Raw genomic sequence first — 18,475 nt, 5'->3', positions numbered from 1 at the left:
GCAGAGGGTGGACAGGGTGGAGGAAATCTAGTGAGGATTGGGGGTGAACTAAGTACGGATGATATCATAATGGAAATAGCTTGGAGGAAGTTTTGACACCAGGAGAGGTAACTGAATAATAGAAATAATATCGATTTAGAGGCAGAAATCAAGGCAGAAACTCTTTACCTAACATCCACTAGATTGGTAGAAAATCATATTATAAGATTTCAGCTACAAAGGACGTAATTCTGCTTTATTCTAGTCAGCAAAGAGCAAGCAGTTTAAAGACAATTTCATAAGCTCAGGTCTTATCAAAAAAGAAATGGTAAGCCAACTTGACATAGTGCCAACTTTTTGATCACAGAAAATGTTTTCTGCAAAGGACGATTTTCATAAAACGAGTAACTTAAGAGACAAAATCCAAAGTGAGTATAATATAAATTCTGTATATTGTATTTGAATAAAACAATAAAGGTGACTTAACCCAATCTAGAGCAGATGGAATCACCCCATAATGGTTATTGCATGGCACTGCCAGGTGAGCTCTTGCGGAACCCATCAGAAAGTGTTTCTGGAGGTAGATAAGATCCACTCCAGGATATGCTCAGTTTATCTGGTTGTGGCTGAACCCATACTTGAATGAAATAAAACAAGATTTGGCCCTGAAGTTGCTATAACCCATTGCTCACAGCTAAGTTCTCGTTGAGCTACAAAAGCCTGGAGGCATCCCTGGGCCTGACTTTATGGGATTACACTGCAACTGAACTTGGCCTGGGGCAATGAGTCTGCTCATTCTTGTGGTAGCCAGACAAGTCAGACTCAGGACTAATTGAGAAACTGTCTGTATTATGGCTCATACGTGGGAATCTGCCTTTTCAACTGGATCCAAGTAATGTTCCATGAAATAATGCAGGAAATCACAAAAGAGTCTAACAGAAATAAAAATGCCAGTACACTTTTAAAGATAGAACTTTTTAAGATAAGAAATAGATCAAAGGTGAACAAACAAACCCATTAAACAGAAATGTTCACTTATTCAGGATTTGGAACTTACCTTTGATCAGAATTAGGTAGAAAAAGACAACAAAAGTAGATATTACTTGGGCAGGGTTATTCTTTGTTGGTTTACTTGAAGCAGTCAGGGTAAATCAGCCAGATTATTTTGAGAGCTCTAAAGATTTTTCCGCTTTTGGGCAAGAATACCTGACCCATTCGCAGATAGACTTATCTGTCCACCAGGAAAGACATAGATTACGATACGTTTGGGCTGTAAAATCAAATAAAGTTAAATATGACTTACAAATCCCAGTTTTTAAAATGAAAAAGTAATACATACACATAGTAGAAATTTCAAAAGGGTATGTAGGGTGAAAAGTAAGACTCATTCTCAAAAGGCAATTGCTTTTTTCTAGCTTCTTGCATATCCCTTTAGAAATATTCTTTGCATAAGCAAATATATATGGTGTTTCTTCCATATATATATATATATATATATATACACACACACACACAGACGCACACACATTGCTTTAAAATACAAAGTGGAGCATATTATATGTTCTTGCTAAAGAATGTATCTTGGCGATTTTTTCCTATTATTAGACATCAAGCCGCCTCACTCTAACAACTGCATAGTGTTTTACAATAGGGATATACTCTCATTTATTTAGTCAAATCCTATTTATGAATTTTTTCCCTGTTATTTACTTTCTTAATGCTGCAACAAATATCTTTTCACATGGCTTTGTGCACAGGTACAAATATATTGCACAGATAAATTTAAAGAAATGGAATTGTTGGGTCAAAGGGTAGGAATATTTAAAAATTTGAAAAAAAAACTTTGACAGATACTGGGAAATTGCCCTCTAAAAATGTTTACGTTCTCACCAATAGTGTGTGAGAGTGTCTGTTTCTCCACAACCTGACCCAGTGTATCATCACATTTTTTCCCTTTGTTAATTTGAGAAAGAAAACTATTTTTAGTTGAATTTTTAAAAATTATGAGTACAATTGAGAAATAATGCTTCTTAAAAATTATCGATTGGTGATGAAACTGAGAATTTTCTAACTCAGACGTGACTTTGGCTCTCTTTCGGGACACAGGTCTGAGAGAATTTATTGCTACAGGAGTCAGTTTATGTTGATAGAGTTCTTACATAATGTGGAGCAATAAACTATTTTAACAAGAGGCAGTTTCATAGATAGGTTTCATTTTTCGAAAAAGGGGAAGAAACACCATTCTGTAGCTCGATGTGGGTTTGTCAGTTATTGCCTCTCCCCTTCCTGGGACTTCCCACTGCACTTGAGCACAAATCAGACTTGAGCACAAACAACTCTTTTTCCATAGGATCAGTTATAAAAAGAATGGCAGTGCAATGAGCAGCTTAATTTCTTGATCCTATCAGTAAGAGGTAGACTTACGAAAGGCTTGCAAATATTTCTGGAAAAAGCACTGGCTGGCTTATTCACCTCTGTATGGTCAATCACTGTGTTTCTGCAGGACCCAAGAAGCAGATTGGTTAGTGAAGGTAAGAAAAAGGAGCCAATGGGCCCAATAACTTCTAACTTTTCCTGTCATTTGTCTTCTCTCATTTTCTTAGCCCTTTATCATCAGAACTCAGATTCAATCTTTTGCACCTAAAATGCTTTTCTAGTTTACCAAATTAGAGGTGAACGGGAGTTTAAGCAAGCATTCAATGGAGTTGGACAATAAAGAGAAATTAAGTCAAACGCTCCCTTCTCTTACCTCCTCATGTTCCCATTTTGGGCATTTCTAAAATATTTACTTTACCTAAAAATTTTGACTAGTGGTCTAATCAAATATTTGTTGTGTAATTTATTCAGTCCTCGGTCACTAATGGCTACACAAGTTTAGCTTCTGCATTTTTAAAAGAAGACCTAGAAACCTAAGTAGAATTTTGCCAGAACAGCACAACTCTTGAATTCAGTTACAGCTATGGAGTTTTAGAGATGAATGCAATCACAATAAATTCCAATTGGATTTGACTCTCAACTATTCATTCAGCGAGCTTGTAAGTGTTTTTCTGGGTGGCAGGGCATACTCAAAGTGAATGTGATCTACAGTGATGATGCTTTTTGAATTGCCATCTGGGGGATTTGGGGAAAGTCTATTTGCTTGGTATTAAAGACAGTGCATGCACAGGTGGGCTCTTGTTTGAATTATCTTTAGGCTTGGTCAGGCATTCTTTTTCTTGTGCACGTCTATCTGTGCTTGAATATAGACCTTGTTTGGCCAGAATATTCATCCTGATATTTTTAGAAGACTTCTTGCACAAGTCAGTCTAAGAAGATTGTGTTCTGAGTTTGAGAAGCTTCTTGTCGGAGTGGAGAGTATTTGAAATTTGTGTAAAAGGTTCATATCATAACAATGATTTGGGGGATATACAAAGGTAGCACACTAGTCCTATTATCTCAGAGCAAAGTGATGTTTTCAAAAGTTATTTCAAGCTACTGAAACATTTCAAATCACATACTTAATGGTTATCTTAGATATATAAGGTATATATATCTTCTAAGCTCTTCACAAACATGATAGAATATAAATTTGCCTTCATTAACTAAATATAGTTATTTCTCCCCAATTTTTGTTTTGTTAAGTTTAACACCTATAGAAAAATGGAAAGAATAGCACAATGAACATCCATATTTCCAGCATGTAGATTTATCAGTTATAGCATTTTGCTGCATTTACTTTCTCTCTCGTTCGCTATGTCTCTCTCTCTCCATATGTACACATACACACAATTTTTTTTCCTGAACTGTTTGAAAGTATATTGTTGATTTTAGGATGTATGTCACCCCCATATTCTTGAGCACGTATCTCCTAAGAAAAAAGAGCAGGCCTCTACACGTTATAACGCTAAGGAAGCGTAACATCAATACAACTCTATTATCTAATATATGATCCATATTCAAATTTCCCCAATTATTTGCATGTTCTTTAGAGAGTTTTTATTTTTTAAATTCAGGATCCAAATCAAGTATCTTGCATTGCATTTGGTTGATATGCCTACAATTAAATAAATGTTAACAGTAACAGACATAATTAACAATATAATTAACAATGATTAATAATCATAACACCAAGGAAATTTAACATTAGTCAATACTATTATGATCACTTTTCTTATTTTTTTTGCCCTCTCATTTTGTGCCAAAATACTTTTAAATAATTTAAAATAATTTGAAAAAGTGATCATAACCTTTAATTTTTCCATTTGTGAGATGTAAAGACAGAATATGAAGAAAAATCCAAACTATGACAAAAATATATTTACTAATATTTCTGCACCAAAATTTATATTTTCTGAAATAAGGAAATTCACACATCCAGATAAAGCCCTTGGGAGTAGCTGTTACCTTTGGTCATAAGAATCTAAGTAGAACTGAACAGAAAAGTATTTACTTGGTGACGTTAATATGGAAAAGAGAGGCCTTTTGACTTATGGTTATGTTATCTTAGTCATCAAATGAGACTTTCAGAAATTAATTTGTTACATAAGAATCACTTCATATTTGATAGAAGAAGAGAGAATTTCAAATTACATGTTTTGTAACAGGAATTGAAATATGGATGAGTGATCCTTTAGAGCATCTGTCGGGAAATGTTACAAAAGATGAAATAACAGGGACACAATCCAAGGTATATAGTCAAGTGAATGATTATTTCCAGCTCTAAAGAACACATGCTTTCATAGATAAAAGTAAGAAAACTGCAGATGCTTTTTTATACAGGGAGATCCTTCCTAAAGAAACCCCTTGTTTGGGGTAAAGTTTTTATATCATTCACTGAAAAAAAAAATCAAAACATGTAATATAGATTTGGTTACATTATCATAACTAGATTCGGAACCAAGTAATATTCGAGTTTTTCAATGATAACCTTTCAGTGGTTTACCTGCAAGTCTCTGAAATCAAGAAGATCTTCAAAAGCATAGATTGGAATTACAGGATCTAGAATTTAGATTAGAGGGGAAATAGAGAGGGGAAGAGATGACAGAATGTTTTGAGGATTTGAGGGTATTAAAAAATAACACCTCTGCTGCATCACCTATGCATAATCTTAACAAGACCGTTTGCTTCCTCCCCAAATTTGAGGCGAAAATAAATTTGCTCCTCTGATTGGAAAATGAAAAACTAATAATACTGTGTTGAAGAACGTCAGTGGAAACAGTTAATCTCGAACATTGCTGGTGAGAGGATAAATTGGCCCAAGCTACATGAAAGGCAACGCGCAATAGCTGTGATCTAGCAGTTCGCTTTCTCCAAATCTGGTCTAAGAAAACATTCATGGGGCATATGCAGCGAGCACACATAGTAAAAAGCAAGGAAAACCTCAAGGTCCGCTATGAGAAATGATTTGCTAGCATAAGATGTGCCTGTAGACGTACTGGTTTGTAACTGTTAAAAGGCAGATCTAGCATAAGCAGACATGCTGACAGATGGGAACCACACTGCACCCCAGCTACGCCCAAGATCTTCCACGGAACAGTAGATAATGTTTCCCTGTCTTTATTTCCGTGAGGTTATATCCCATTGATGCGAAGGCAGCCCCATCCCACTGCTCCCATTTTTGTGAGACCGTGGAGGTCTTCTTTGCATCCTGTCTCAGATGTCTTAGTTCGTATGCATGCAAATTGTCCTTCCAGAGACAGTATCTGTTCTGCCACGTTATCACCCCTAATTCCCCCACTTCTCGCCAATCCTCAATCTTCTCACTTTCCTTTTGCTATTTCCTGTTACTCCTTCATTCAAAGGACTGTCTCAACGATTTATTTCACTGTTTAAGTTAGCAGCTGGATTTTGCTAAAGTTCCCTGCAATCCTGATACATATATTTGGTTGGGGAGAAAAGAATTCAGAATCTCTTTCTAATTTAGGGACAAGGATTCTGAATGGATGGTCAGGGACACTGAAATGTTGACCTATGAGAAGAGACTTGAATGGTATGGGTGGTGGGATGGGATGGATAGGGAATCAGGGCTCTCAGGACAGAAGAAAAAAATGCACAAATGCTGGGATGGGTGTGGGGTTTGGGGGAACTGGGAGTTCAGCCTGGCTTGTGTCCCGAGTCCTGTGGGGAGCAGGCAGAGATGAGAATGGGAAGGCAGATAAGGACCACATATCAGGAGGGCCTAACGTGTATGGACATTATCCTGGAGGTGATGCGGAGCTGATGATATCTAAACAGGGCATCTGTAGTATTAAATTACTCTCTGGTTGTAAAATTAAGGGTGAGAGGATGCTAGGCTATAGCTGTGGGAATGGTTAAGGAAAATGTTCATACGGTTAGATTAAAAAACCAGAGGATAAATGATTTGTCCACCTTAAGACATAAAGCATTGACACACAACTGGGACATGTGTGTAGCCCTCTGGGTCACCCCTCCAGGGTGGGTACTGGCTGTCTTCCTGGAGCGTTCCTTTTTGTATTTCACTGCACCTTCCTTCCTTTATTTGGCAAGTGGTGTTGTTATTAAATGGAGTCAGGGCCGATACTCTTTTTCTGGAAGGACTAATCGCTCGTCATGACTGTGTGATATTAACTGCTCTCAGCTCTGCAGTCACGTGATATGTTCTAAGAACAGACCACATGCTTTGCAGTTGGTAAACTTGGACTTGAATCTTGCCTCTAGTACTTAGTTGCTCAGTGACTTTGGGAAGGTCATTTGCATATCTGAATCTCGGTTTTCTCATTTGGAAAACCAGGATTATAATAAGATCTAACATGCAGTGTTGTTGGAAGATTAGGGGCAATGCATGGAGAGCACCTGACACAATTGCTAGTATTCTTATGCCCTATCCAACTTATTGCATTAGCTTTTTGCTCTAGATTAAGTATAGGCAAGCCATGGCCCCTGGGTCAAATTGGCCCTCTGTCTGTTTTTGCAGATAAAATTTTATTGGAACACAGCCGCAACCACTTGTTTATGTATTGTCCATGGCTGCTTTGCTGCTGTGATGGCAGAGTTTTTTGTTTTTAATTTTTTTGTTTGAGGAAGATTAGCCCTGAGCTAACTGTTGCCAATCCTCCTCTTTTTGCTGAGGAAGACTGGCCCTGAGCTAACATCCATGCCCAGCTTCCTCTACTTTATATGTGGGACGCCTACCACAGCATGGCTTTTGCCAAGCGGTGCCATGTCTGCATCCGGGATCCAAACTGGTGGACCCCGGGCTGCCGAGAAGCGGAAAGGGTGAACTTAACCGCCGTGCCACCGGGCCGGCCCCTGTGATGGCAGAGTTGAGTCGTTGTAACAGAGACCTAAAATATTAAACATTTAGCCCTTCAGAGAAAAAGTTTGCTGATCCCTAACTTAGGTTTTTCCGAATGCTCCCCCTTCAAAGTTCTTCCTTCTTTACGTTTTCTCTTTGAGTCCATCCTTGTGCTGTTTGGGTGTAAATTAAATGTGTGTCTATGTACAGAGTTATAACAACGATTTTCTGAGAAACTATGTATTGCAATTTCTTCTAAAATCCAAGTAAATGATTTAACAAGGTGCTGCATGTTAGTCCTTCTAAAGGTGTGAATCTGCACATAAGGGTAATTTTGGTATTCCCCTGCCTGGTAATGATTAATATAGGCTAAATTTGCCTAGAAATCTCATCTGCAAATGTCCTTGGGTGTCTTTTCCTTCACACTTAACCAGTCATGGAGAATTCTAAATATATAAATTCTAAATATATATATATACAGCTTCTCGATGATGAGAAACAAAAATTCAAGTGATAAAATATCTTTTAACAATTGAAGTAATCCTTTAGGTCAAGTTTAGGGTCTCAGATGAAATTGTCTAATAAATGTTAACATTTGTTTGAATTATACCTCTTATAATACCTTTGAAGAGATCAAGTGATGTCTTATAAGAATTTCGCAGATAATCATTGAAATTTATTAAGAAAAAATATCAACAATGAATCAAAATAAATCCAAATAACTTTCTCTATTTCTCTATTTTTTAATTTTAGGATGTCATGTTATAGCACTGTTTTCATTCTAATGGTACATTAAAGGGTTTTTATGAATATAAAATGAGTTAATATATGTATAAATTTTGTTTATAAGTTTTGCCTAATATAACTCTTTAGAACGATCTTTCAAAAGCTGCTTTAGTGTGCTCTCTGCTGCCCTCTGCTGCCAATTTTGCAGAAACGAATTTTGATTCTGAGTAATGCTCACCTAACCCTTTTTATATGGTCATAAACCCATGCAATTAAAGTTTGAGGGGACTAGATAATTTAATCCCACAGATGAGAATTTAATTTCATTTACAGATGAGAAATCGAGTCTCTGAGAGATTAAGCAACATATGAGCGTGGGCTCTGTTTTCTGACTGCCAGTGTTTGAATGCCTTGTGACTTTGGACGCATTACTTAATTTTGACATCTATAAATCTATAAAATGAGTACAATAATAGTACCTACATCTTAGAGACTTGGCAGGGATCCACTCCTTTAGCACATAAGAAGCCCTTAGGATAATATCTAAGCTGTACCTGGTACTAATGTTAGCTATTTTATAGACTTGTCACTAACTAGATTAAAACCACAGCTAGTGCCAAGGTCAGAACTAGAAATCTGGTCTGATGACTAGCAGGTCAAGAATTTTTTTTACCTTACTGAGTCTGAATACATAACTAAATTTTACCTTCGAATGTGGATTTTAAAGATGTGACCTCTTCCATACGTTTGAAGCTCTTGTCGTTTTTACAAAGCGATGCGATACTGCGGCTACAGCTGTCACTCATTCCTCCTTGTGCTGTTCAGGGTGGGCTGCCCACAGAAATGATCACAAACATTCACAAGCTCCCAATATAAATTCTGACTGCCCACACTTGGGAGACGATTGCACTGTTCACTGTAAGTAATTTCTCTAATGAGCTCCCTGCCTGAATCTCCAACACGCAATTAGACACCTGCACTCAGAGTTTATCTCATGTCAGACTCCAGAGGAACTAAACTAAACCCACTAGCTCCCTTTCTGGCTCCTTCCCTGATCTCCCCATTTTGGTCAAAGCTGGTGCCATTTCCCAGCATGCCCAGATTCAGTTACTCTTGGCTTCTCTCTCTCCTTTACTCCCGAGTCTGGGAGTCTTGATCTCTCGTTTTTCCTTCTCTTCCTTTTCTGCTACCTTCCTCCTGGTTCCTGTCCTGATTGCTTCAGGTCGGGATGAATCCAGCAGCCTCCTAACTTGGGTCCTTAACTCCAATCTCATCCTGCTGAAATTCATCTTGCACTTTACTGATAGATTACATCATGCAGTGAATCAGCTTAGTTACCTTCCAGAGCTGCGCCTTGCCTGCAGGGTAAATTGAATGTCCTCAGCCTTGCACATCCCAACTTACCTCTCTGACCTTCTCTTCCACTCCTCCCTTGTAGGAATCTTTTCCCTCAGCCATAGGTGTACCTATCCCTAAACATTAGGACACATGTTCTGCTTTTCCACCGTTGGAGCTACCACTTTACCGGTCTCCCTTGGGCCTCACACATCAGAATGGTAGGGTTCTTATTCTACTAGAATTAAGGTACCAACAAAGCTCTCAGTCAATGAGAAATAGGGCAAAAGGCCTGTTACTCAAAACAAAATCCTGGCCCCTTTTCCTTCATTGTTGTGAAGAAGTAGAGATTACCCGGAGGACTCATAAACATTATCCACATAAAATGAAAGAAGAATCCACTAGGGCTGATTGTTTAACATGAAAAGAAATAGGATACATAGTGGGAGATTTGGGATATGTCTGAATGGGAGCAGAGGGTAATAAAGAGTGAGTTTACAAATTGTGACATTTCAGTAAAGGCCCGTCGGTGGCCATGACTTGGAGAAGTAACACTTGCATCCCACCTAGACTGGTGTCTATTACTGACCCACGTGAGAATGACAACACAGGCCTCTTTGCTTTGGTTGGCTTACTCTCCTCTCGGCAGCGCCGCCCCGCTTTCTCACTGCCTGTTCAAACCCTTCTTGTGCTTCAGGGCCAAATAGAGGTTTACCTTTCCCGCAGTGATCTCTCTCTCTCTTCTTCACTCTTAGACCATGAAGTATCTTTTTTTTAATTGAAGTTATGATAGTTTACAACATTATGAAATTTCAGTTGTACATTATTATTTCTCAGTCATCTTATAGGTATGCCCCTTCACCCCTAGAACATGAAGTATCTTTAACCACAAACTCAGCTGTACAGGAAATGCTACCTTATTTTTTTCCCTTTATTAGCTATTTTAAAAATATTTATTTTTAGTTTTTCTTTTAATTAAGAAAATTAAAGTTGTGTGTACACATAATTTGGATCAAATAATTCTAAGAGATTTGTCCTGAAAAACAGCAACCCCTGCACTCCTTTTTCAGAAGCAACTACTTTTATATTCTTTTACTAATTATTTGCTATTTATCATCATTTTCTTTTTTTGAGGAAGATTAGCCCTGAGCTAACATCTGCTGCCAATCCTCCTCTTTTTGATCAGGAAGACTGGCCTGGAGCTAACATCCGTGTCCATCTTCCTCTACTTTATATGTGGGACACCTACCACAGCGTGGCTTGACAAGCGGTGCCACGTCCATACCTGGGATCCGAACCGGCAAACCCCGGGCCACCAAAGTGGAACGTGTGCACTTAACCCCTGAGCCACTGGGCCAGCCCCTACCACCATTTCTTTAAGTAGCATGTTTGTGTTGCAACTCTTGGATTTTTCAGTTTGGGGCATTATTTATCCACTTGTCACCACGAAGATAGGGATTTAGTTCTCTTTCCTTTCCTAGCTTTCACCAAGTACGTATACCCTTGTCCTGTTCTTCTCACTGTATGGACTGGCCACCCAGTCTGGACCCAGGCAAATGCCTAACACAATTTTTGTTGATATTATGTTACTACACATGATAAAATATTATCTTTATTTTCTGACTTTATCATCTTGTGGTTATATTTTAAATTTGGTTAGATCAATTTCCAGTGCTTTATATATTACTATGACAATACAAAAGCTATCTACAACTCAGTCATATAATAAACCACAGTTTTTTTGCTGCACAACTTTTTCTTAAATTATAAGTGGGAGTTTACAATTGTCTAGATCTGTGGTGTCCAATATAGTAGCCAAATGTGGCAATTTAAATTAAATTCAATTAAAATTTTAGTCACACTAACCACATTGCAAGTGGAATTGCATGTGGCCATCGGCTATCATATGAGACAGCACAGATGTGGAACATTTTCATCACCACAGAAAATTCTCTGGACTGTACTTTCGTCACCTCAGAGACAATCTAAGAGAACACACTACTGAAACAAAAATAGTTTAAAAAATTTTCCTTGAACCATTCACACAGGCATTCTAGACTTCTCCAAATAGAAACAGAAAAAAATTAAAGGAAGTTCTACATAATCTCTGTTTCATAACAGCGAAACAATAGGTTTCAGAAAAGGGTCCCAACAGTCCCATTTCATTACCAAACTTCTAAAAGCTTATTCTCTTGGTTCACCATCTTTTGATACCGCTTTTCCAGAAAGGAGCACAGAAATGAATTAGCTAATTAGATGTCACTCTAGAATTATTGCTATGACAGTTATCATCTAGTGAACTTTAGATGGCAATTATAATTAGCTGTCTTCAGTATTTTACAATTTTATATTATCACTTTCACTAAGTCCATGCTAATATAGTAGCCATGTGATATTTTAAATTTATTTAAATTAAATAAAATTAAAAGTCCGTTTTATTAGCCACATTTCAAGTACTTAATAGCCACATGTGGCTATTGGTTAATATTTTGGACAGCACATATATAAATCATTCCATCAGCCCAGAAAGTTCTGTTGGACAGCGCTGGTCTAGGTTTCTCACTTGCTTAGCTTTTCCTAATTCACCCCCAAAATCCACAGCCAATTATATAAATCTTATATAAGATGGTCAGACTTATTGTCTTCAGTTTCATTTTTATCTCCTGAAGCCTTCCGATCACTTCTAACCAGCCACATTGCCTTTTGAGCCTGTCACACAGCTTTCATCCTGGAATGTCCTTTCACTTTCATCATGGGCAGGACTCACTCTTCCTGGGCTTAGGACAAAAAATAGGGACCCTCAGTCTACAGCCCATCCATCTTCTCTTCCTAGTCCTGGCTACCCCTCAACCTCAGCCCAGACATCCAGTTTCTGTCCACAGCCCTAACAAAAAGCTGCCCCGTCATCACCTAGTGGGCATGGGTGTGAGTGCATACCCGGTCCGTGAGTCAGCCCTAGTCATGATGGGTTTGGCGAAGAGCCTGTGCAAACTCTGAGATGGGGTCTGGGCGAGTTGAGTGGGGAATTCTGAGCTCCTGAGTAGCAGGAGTGTGGTTAGAAGGTGATCTAGAGGTTGGGTGGGCTCCATCATGTCGGTCTCCGGGACTTCTCACCTTGTTGGGAGGGGCACAACTCAAGGAGGGATGTGGCGCAGGGGCTCAGGCTAACCCAGTCTGAGAGCTCCTTTGTCTCTCCCTGTGCTAGATTTCCTGTTTCCTTATCCCTTTTCCCTTTACTGATTTACTTACTCCTTTCAATGGAGCGTATCTTCCACTGACTTCCTGAGAAAGCTGCCTGGAAGATGAGTTGAGACTTGTGACCTAAAAACATCTCTATTCTACCCTCATACTTGATTGATAACTTGGTCAAATTCTAGGTTGAAATAATTTTTGTTCAAAATTTTTTAGACATTGTTATATGGTCTTGTTTCTCATGTTGCTGTTAATAAGTCTGAAGATTCTGGTTCTTGGTCTTTTTTTTTTTCTGACTTCTTTCTCTCTGGAAACTTACGGTATTTTCTCTGTGTCCCACGTGTTCCACCACTCCACAATAACGAAAGCAGATGGAGGTCTGTTTTCTCCCAGTGTTTTGGGAACTCATGTCCCTCAGTTCTGAGAACTATTCTTGAAGTCTTTCAATTTCTCCCCATTTTCTCTGTCCTCTTTCTGAACCTTCTATTATTCAGAGAATGGATCTCCTGGACTGGTTTTCTAATTTTACCTCTTCTCCACTATTTTCCATCTTGTGTTTTTGTTCTCCTTCAAAATGGGAGTTTGCCTCAACTTTACCTTCCAATCCTTCTATTGAGTTTTAAAATTCTTGATCACTTTTAATTTCTAAGAGCTTCAGAATGCTTTTTTATAGCATCGTATTCTTAATTCAAAATTGTGGTATTATCCCTCTCTTCTTGAGAATATTGAAGGTAGTTTCCCCACCATCCCACCGCCACCCAGTTTGTTTCTTCTAGGTGGCTATTTTGGTTTCTCTTGGAGCTTTCTTCAGATGTTTCAAAATTCTACTCATATTTAAGAATGGGAATCCAAAAACCTTGATGGGCTCTGTTGATTGTGAGCTTGAATGAAGGGTGATTTGGTTGCCCCATTTAGCTGGGGAACCTCTGATGTCAATTGCTCTTCTTTTTTTGTTTTTTGAGAAAGATTAGCCCTGAGCTACCTGCTGCCAATCCTCCTCTTTTTGCTGAGGAAGACTGACCCTGAGCTAACATCCATGCCCATCTTCCTCTACTTTATATATGGGACGCCTACCACAGCATGGTGTGCCAAGCAGTGCCATGTCCGCACCCAGGATCCGAACCAGCAAACCCCAGGCTGCCGAAAAGGGGAACGTATGCACTTAACCACTGCGCCACCGGGCCAGCCCCTCAATTGCTCCGCTTCTCAGACTAGTTGGGTTCCCCAGAACAGTCTTCCCAATATCCTGCCTGGAAGGTGGATGCCCCTCTGCCAGCATTCTGATAGCTGACTAAGGGGAGAGGTCACAGATCTCAGCATCCAACATGCATGTTTATTTAATCTATCTATTATCGGTTCAATAGTCCTACCCTCAACTGATATCCCATAGTTCAGAGACCCTATGTTTTATTCTTCAGAGAATAAATCTCAAATTTTCCTTTGGGGTTGAAGATGCGAGACAGTCACCTGGCTGTGTGGAATGAACGAGAGGATCTGGGTTTCTGACTGCCTTTTAGATAGACTGTCAATCAATCTTTCTTATTTTAGATATACCCTCTTTACCCTACTCCCAAAGGGTAGATGGTGCCACCAAGTCCTGAACATTTAGGGGAATTTAAATCAGACTGGCTCTTGGATTTTCCCACGGCTCTTGTAGGAGCCAGCTTCCTCAGGTCTCCTGTCATTAGCCCTCAGCTTCCTGCTTTCCAGCTTTTAAAACGTTATTGGTCTTGTCTCTTCTCTTGTTCTCCCTTTTTAGTGGATTATACCTTTTAAAAAATCATTTACTGTTCTTTTAGTCAAGTTTTTTGGGGGGGGGAGAAAAAAATACATGCATATGCCTAACCTGCTATTTTTCCTGGGTGTCTTTGCTTTTCTCTACTCAATTTGGTCTCTCTTTTGAGCTCACATTCTGCTGAGTAATCACTGTCAATCAGGATTTCCTCAGTCACTTCAGGGATCCCTCCTCCTTGGGTTTGCTTCTAAGTGCCAGCTTGCTTACAGAGAGCCGTAGGGCCAGCTGGGGATGTGGGGGTTGGGGGCATCTTTGATTGCCATCATGTCGTCACACTGGCATCCATGGTACCTCTCATTATTCGCTTGGCCCCTGGTTACTAGTCTACAGAGACCATGTCTGTAGTCTCCCCTCCTAAATCTAGGTCTTTTCTAGGTTTGCAGGCTCTAGGCAGCACGCTGGTGTGAGAGCAGACTTGAGGCAGCCTCAGGCCTGTGCATCCAGGCAATCCACGTGGCTGGCTCTCCTGCTACTCCCGCACCGTGACGCACAGGAGAGAATTCTGTGAGACTTCCTGCTTCCTCAGATTCTACCTGGGAGGTAGAGCCTACACCTCTTCTTTTCTTGGCTCCCCAAACCTATCTGGAGCCACACTGTTTCCCTTCACAGGAGATTCCAGTCACTGAGTCTATTGTTGATGCATAAATATTAGGCCTTAAGTCCTTCAGGGTTCGGGGCTCTGAAGTTTAAAAGCTCAGGTTATGATATTTCAAAAGCCATTTCTTTGAAACTATGATTTCTGCCAAGAGTTTCTGAAGTCTATTTAGAAACTCAAAAGCCAGGAGTCGCATTTTGGGTATGGTTTTCCACAATGATATTCTGAGGCCTTGAAGGCAGAAGGCCCAGTTGCAGCCTGGGTGTGGTGGAGTGGGAGGGTCGTAAAGTAACTGCATCACTATCCAGCCTTTACGATAAACTCTTTGGCTCTGTTAATTATCTTCTCATGTATGGAAGATTTGTCTTTTCACCTGGAAGTTCCATTTGTTGAGGGTAGAACAACACTTAGAAAAATTTTATTCAGGAAACATTTTCTTTATCCTTTTAAGTGTGTTCAGCATACAAGAATTATGTCACAGATCTGTTGAAGAGCTTTAACTTTGTATCTTTATGGTACATGACACTCCCTGGAATATAGTAAACATTTAAGTAATTGATAAATTTGCCGAACATATCTTTGAATAGTTCCAAAAGAGAAAACAAACAATGAAAATATTACCCTTATACAATGAAAAATTTACTTGGGAAATAACTATATGAATATAAAAGAGATGCTAAAATTTAAAAAGACCCTTACGTATGATTAAAACAATCCTTTTCTCATTTGGCTTTTCAATTTCAAGCTCAAGTTGACGGGTCTGTTTTAGAAGCGCAGGCCTCAAGGCCAAAGAGGATCAGTTTTCCTTGCTGTTGTCTGTTGCCTCAGTGCCAGGAATACCAGTGTGTTCCTTTTTTAGAAAATGTAGCTGCTGGTTTCTAGACTATTCTAGCCAATCCCGACTCCAGTGACAACTGCTGAGGGAGGGGACGGTAGGCAGGTATAGCAAAAGAGCAAGGTCAGAAAAGCTCCCTGGTAACTAGGGTAGAGGTAAACACCTCATCTGGGTGCAAAGACACGTCCAGGACATAGTCTGAGGAGTGGGCGGGATAAAGCAAGAAACTTGTCCTGGGCCGCCAAGGTAGGCAAGGCCTCATGGTCCTTCATGATGGGTTGATAGTGAATTAATTTCATACCATGCCATTGTTGTCAGTTAGTTAATTCAAGCTAACAAATATCTTTTGAGTCTCTCCTAAATACAAACAATTGTGCTAGCTCCCAGGGCTAAAATACAAAGATGAGTAAGATACAGCTCTTATTTTCAGTAGACTTTGCCACAAATTTCCTCATAATTTTTTTTTTTTCATAACCCACTAGCTATGTCGCTTCCCCAATTTGCAGCTTCTAAATCACTTTTCATTTCCTCTGGGGCAGAATGCAAATGCCCATGGCTGACTCACCAGGCCCTTCATGATCCAAATCCAGCTTATTTTCCCAGCCTCTTCTGCTTATGCTCAGCTTCTTAGTATATGGCTGTGCCACCATATTCTCTCCTAACTCTGTGCTAATGGCTGGAACTCCTACTTACTCTTCACAATTTAGCTGAAATGTCACCTACTCTGTGACATATCCCGTGACTTCTCCCCCTTTGCCCCAGGCTGTGTTAAGGGCTCCTCTTCTGTACTCCTTTGTGTCTATCACCATTATAACCCTCAATGATATGATGTTGGATTAGTTTGTATCCAGTTTACTTTCTCCCATAGTGGAAACTTCTTAAAGGATGGAACTCTATCCTAGTCATCTTTATATCTCCAGCACATGCCATAGTCCTGGTCTACAGCAGGCACAGAATTAGTAATGGCTTGCTGAATGAATGAAATGACTTCATTTATTGTCCTTTACTTTTTTGATATATCAACAGTCAACTTTTAAAATTCCAATCTTAATTTTCCCCATTGCTATTCCACAACTCTCTTTCCAGAATGCTGTCAGAAGGGTATCTCAGTGGACTGGCCTACCGGAACGACATCCACTGGAGTTGTGCATCTTATAATGAGCAGGTGGCTGAGGAAAGGCAAGAGGAGACGAAATCTGCTACTCTTTCCTATTCTTCCGTGGATGAGACACAAGTCAGAAGTCTCTACGTGAGCTGCAAATCCTCTGGCAAGTTTATTTCTTCAGTGCATTCAAGAGAGAGCCAACACAGCAGAAATCAGAGAATCACAGTGCTGCAGACAAACCCCAATCCTGTGTTCGAAAGCCCAAATTTGGCCGCAGTCGAAATATGTAGAGATCCCAGCAGAGAGACCTACTTGGTTCCACCTTCCTGCAAAAGTATTTGCAAGAATTACAATGACTTACATATTGCAGGTGGCCAGGTGATGGCCATTAATTCCGTGACAACAGATTTTCCTTCCGAGAGCAGTTTTGAATATGGCCCATTGCTGAAATCGTCTGAGATTCCTCTGCCCATGGAGGATTCCATTTCCACCCACCCCAGTGACTTTCCCCTAAGACCTATCCAGCGGTATTCATCCTACTGGAGAATAACCAGCATCAAAGAGAAAAGCAGCCTGCAAATGCAGAAGCCTATTTCTAATGCTGTGCTGAATGAGTACCTGGAGCAGAAGGTGGTGGAGTTATATAAACAGTACATTATGGACACTGTGTTTCATGACAGTTCTCCTACCCAGATTCTCGCATCTGAACTCATCATGACAAGCGTGGACCAAATCAGTCTCCAAGTCTCTAGAGAGAAGAACCTGGAGACCTCAAAAGCCAGAGATATAGTCATTAACCGGCTACTACAGTTGGTGTCAACTGAAATCAGCACTCCTAGTCTCCATATTTCTCAGTATAGCAATGTGAATCCATAGACAGGATGCTTCCATTTCTCTTTCTCAACTACTCAAACCTAAAGCAAGACTTTGTTCGTTTATTTTGAGAATGTGCAGGAGGGGGTTGTTAAGGGGAGTCAAGAGCTAGAGACGTAAAGGTCGGCTGGAAGCCAGGTATGCTTTAAGAGGAAATCTCACAATATTACACATGATGAAGGAATGTGGGTAGATGAGCTATAAAGAATGATTTCAAAGACAGGGTTGTATAGCAACAAAGCAAAGATAAAAATGATCGCAAAAGAAAAGGTATAGTTTATTTAAGGGAGTTTAGAAATCGAGAAGGAAGACAAGCCAAATAAGACAATGACACACCATGGCAAAACTAAAAAGCTGAAAGGTTTCAGGGTAAAGAGTTAAGAATATACTTGTTACTCAAATAAATTCCTCCAAGCTGTTTCTACTGCTCTAATTGGGTAGAGAGATAGGCTTGAACAGTTTTCAAAATGTTTATATCTCTTTTCTCTATTCTGTATCAGATCATTCAAAAATAGATTCTTTATAAACATTAAAACTATAGCAAATTACGATTGTGGTTTTTTGTGTGTGTGTATGAGGAAGATTGGCCCTGAGCTAACATCTGTTGCCAACCTTCCTCTTTTTGCTTGAGGAAGATTGTCACTGAGCAAACATCTGTGCCAATCTTCCTCTATTTTGTGTGGGACGCCACATCAAGTGTGGCTTGATGAGCCGTGCTAGGTCCACACCCAGGATCCAAACCCGTGAACCCCGGGCCACTGAAGCGGAGCGTGTGAACTTAACCACTAGGCCCCCAGGCCGGCCTC

The 18,475-nt window shown here is 39.7% G+C and overlaps 1 protein-coding gene across 1 annotated transcript; it reads left to right on the top strand.

The window, feature by feature from the left end:
* Nucleotides 1-2,260: 2,260 nt before the first annotated feature.
* TASL (TLR adaptor interacting with endolysosomal SLC15A4) lies at nucleotides 2,261-18,216 on the top strand. Its single transcript, XM_014843560.3, has 2 exons — nucleotides 2,261-2,510; nucleotides 16,778-18,216. Exon 2 carries the CDS (start codon nucleotides 16,779-16,781, stop codon nucleotides 17,670-17,672), a length of 894 nt encoding a protein of 297 aa, XP_014699046.1. The 5' UTR covers nucleotides 2,261-2,510; nucleotide 16,778; the 3' UTR covers nucleotides 17,673-18,216.
* Nucleotides 18,217-18,475: the final 259 nt, after the last annotated feature.

Source organism: Equus asinus, chromosome X, assembly GCF_041296235.1.
Source record: "Equus asinus isolate D_3611 breed Donkey chromosome X, EquAss-T2T_v2, whole genome shotgun sequence".
Classification (NCBI taxonomy): Eukaryota; Metazoa; Chordata; class Mammalia; order Perissodactyla; family Equidae; genus Equus; species Equus asinus.
The sequence above is the reverse complement of the archived record's forward strand: the minus strand, read 5'-3'. Positions and strand labels throughout refer to the sequence as shown.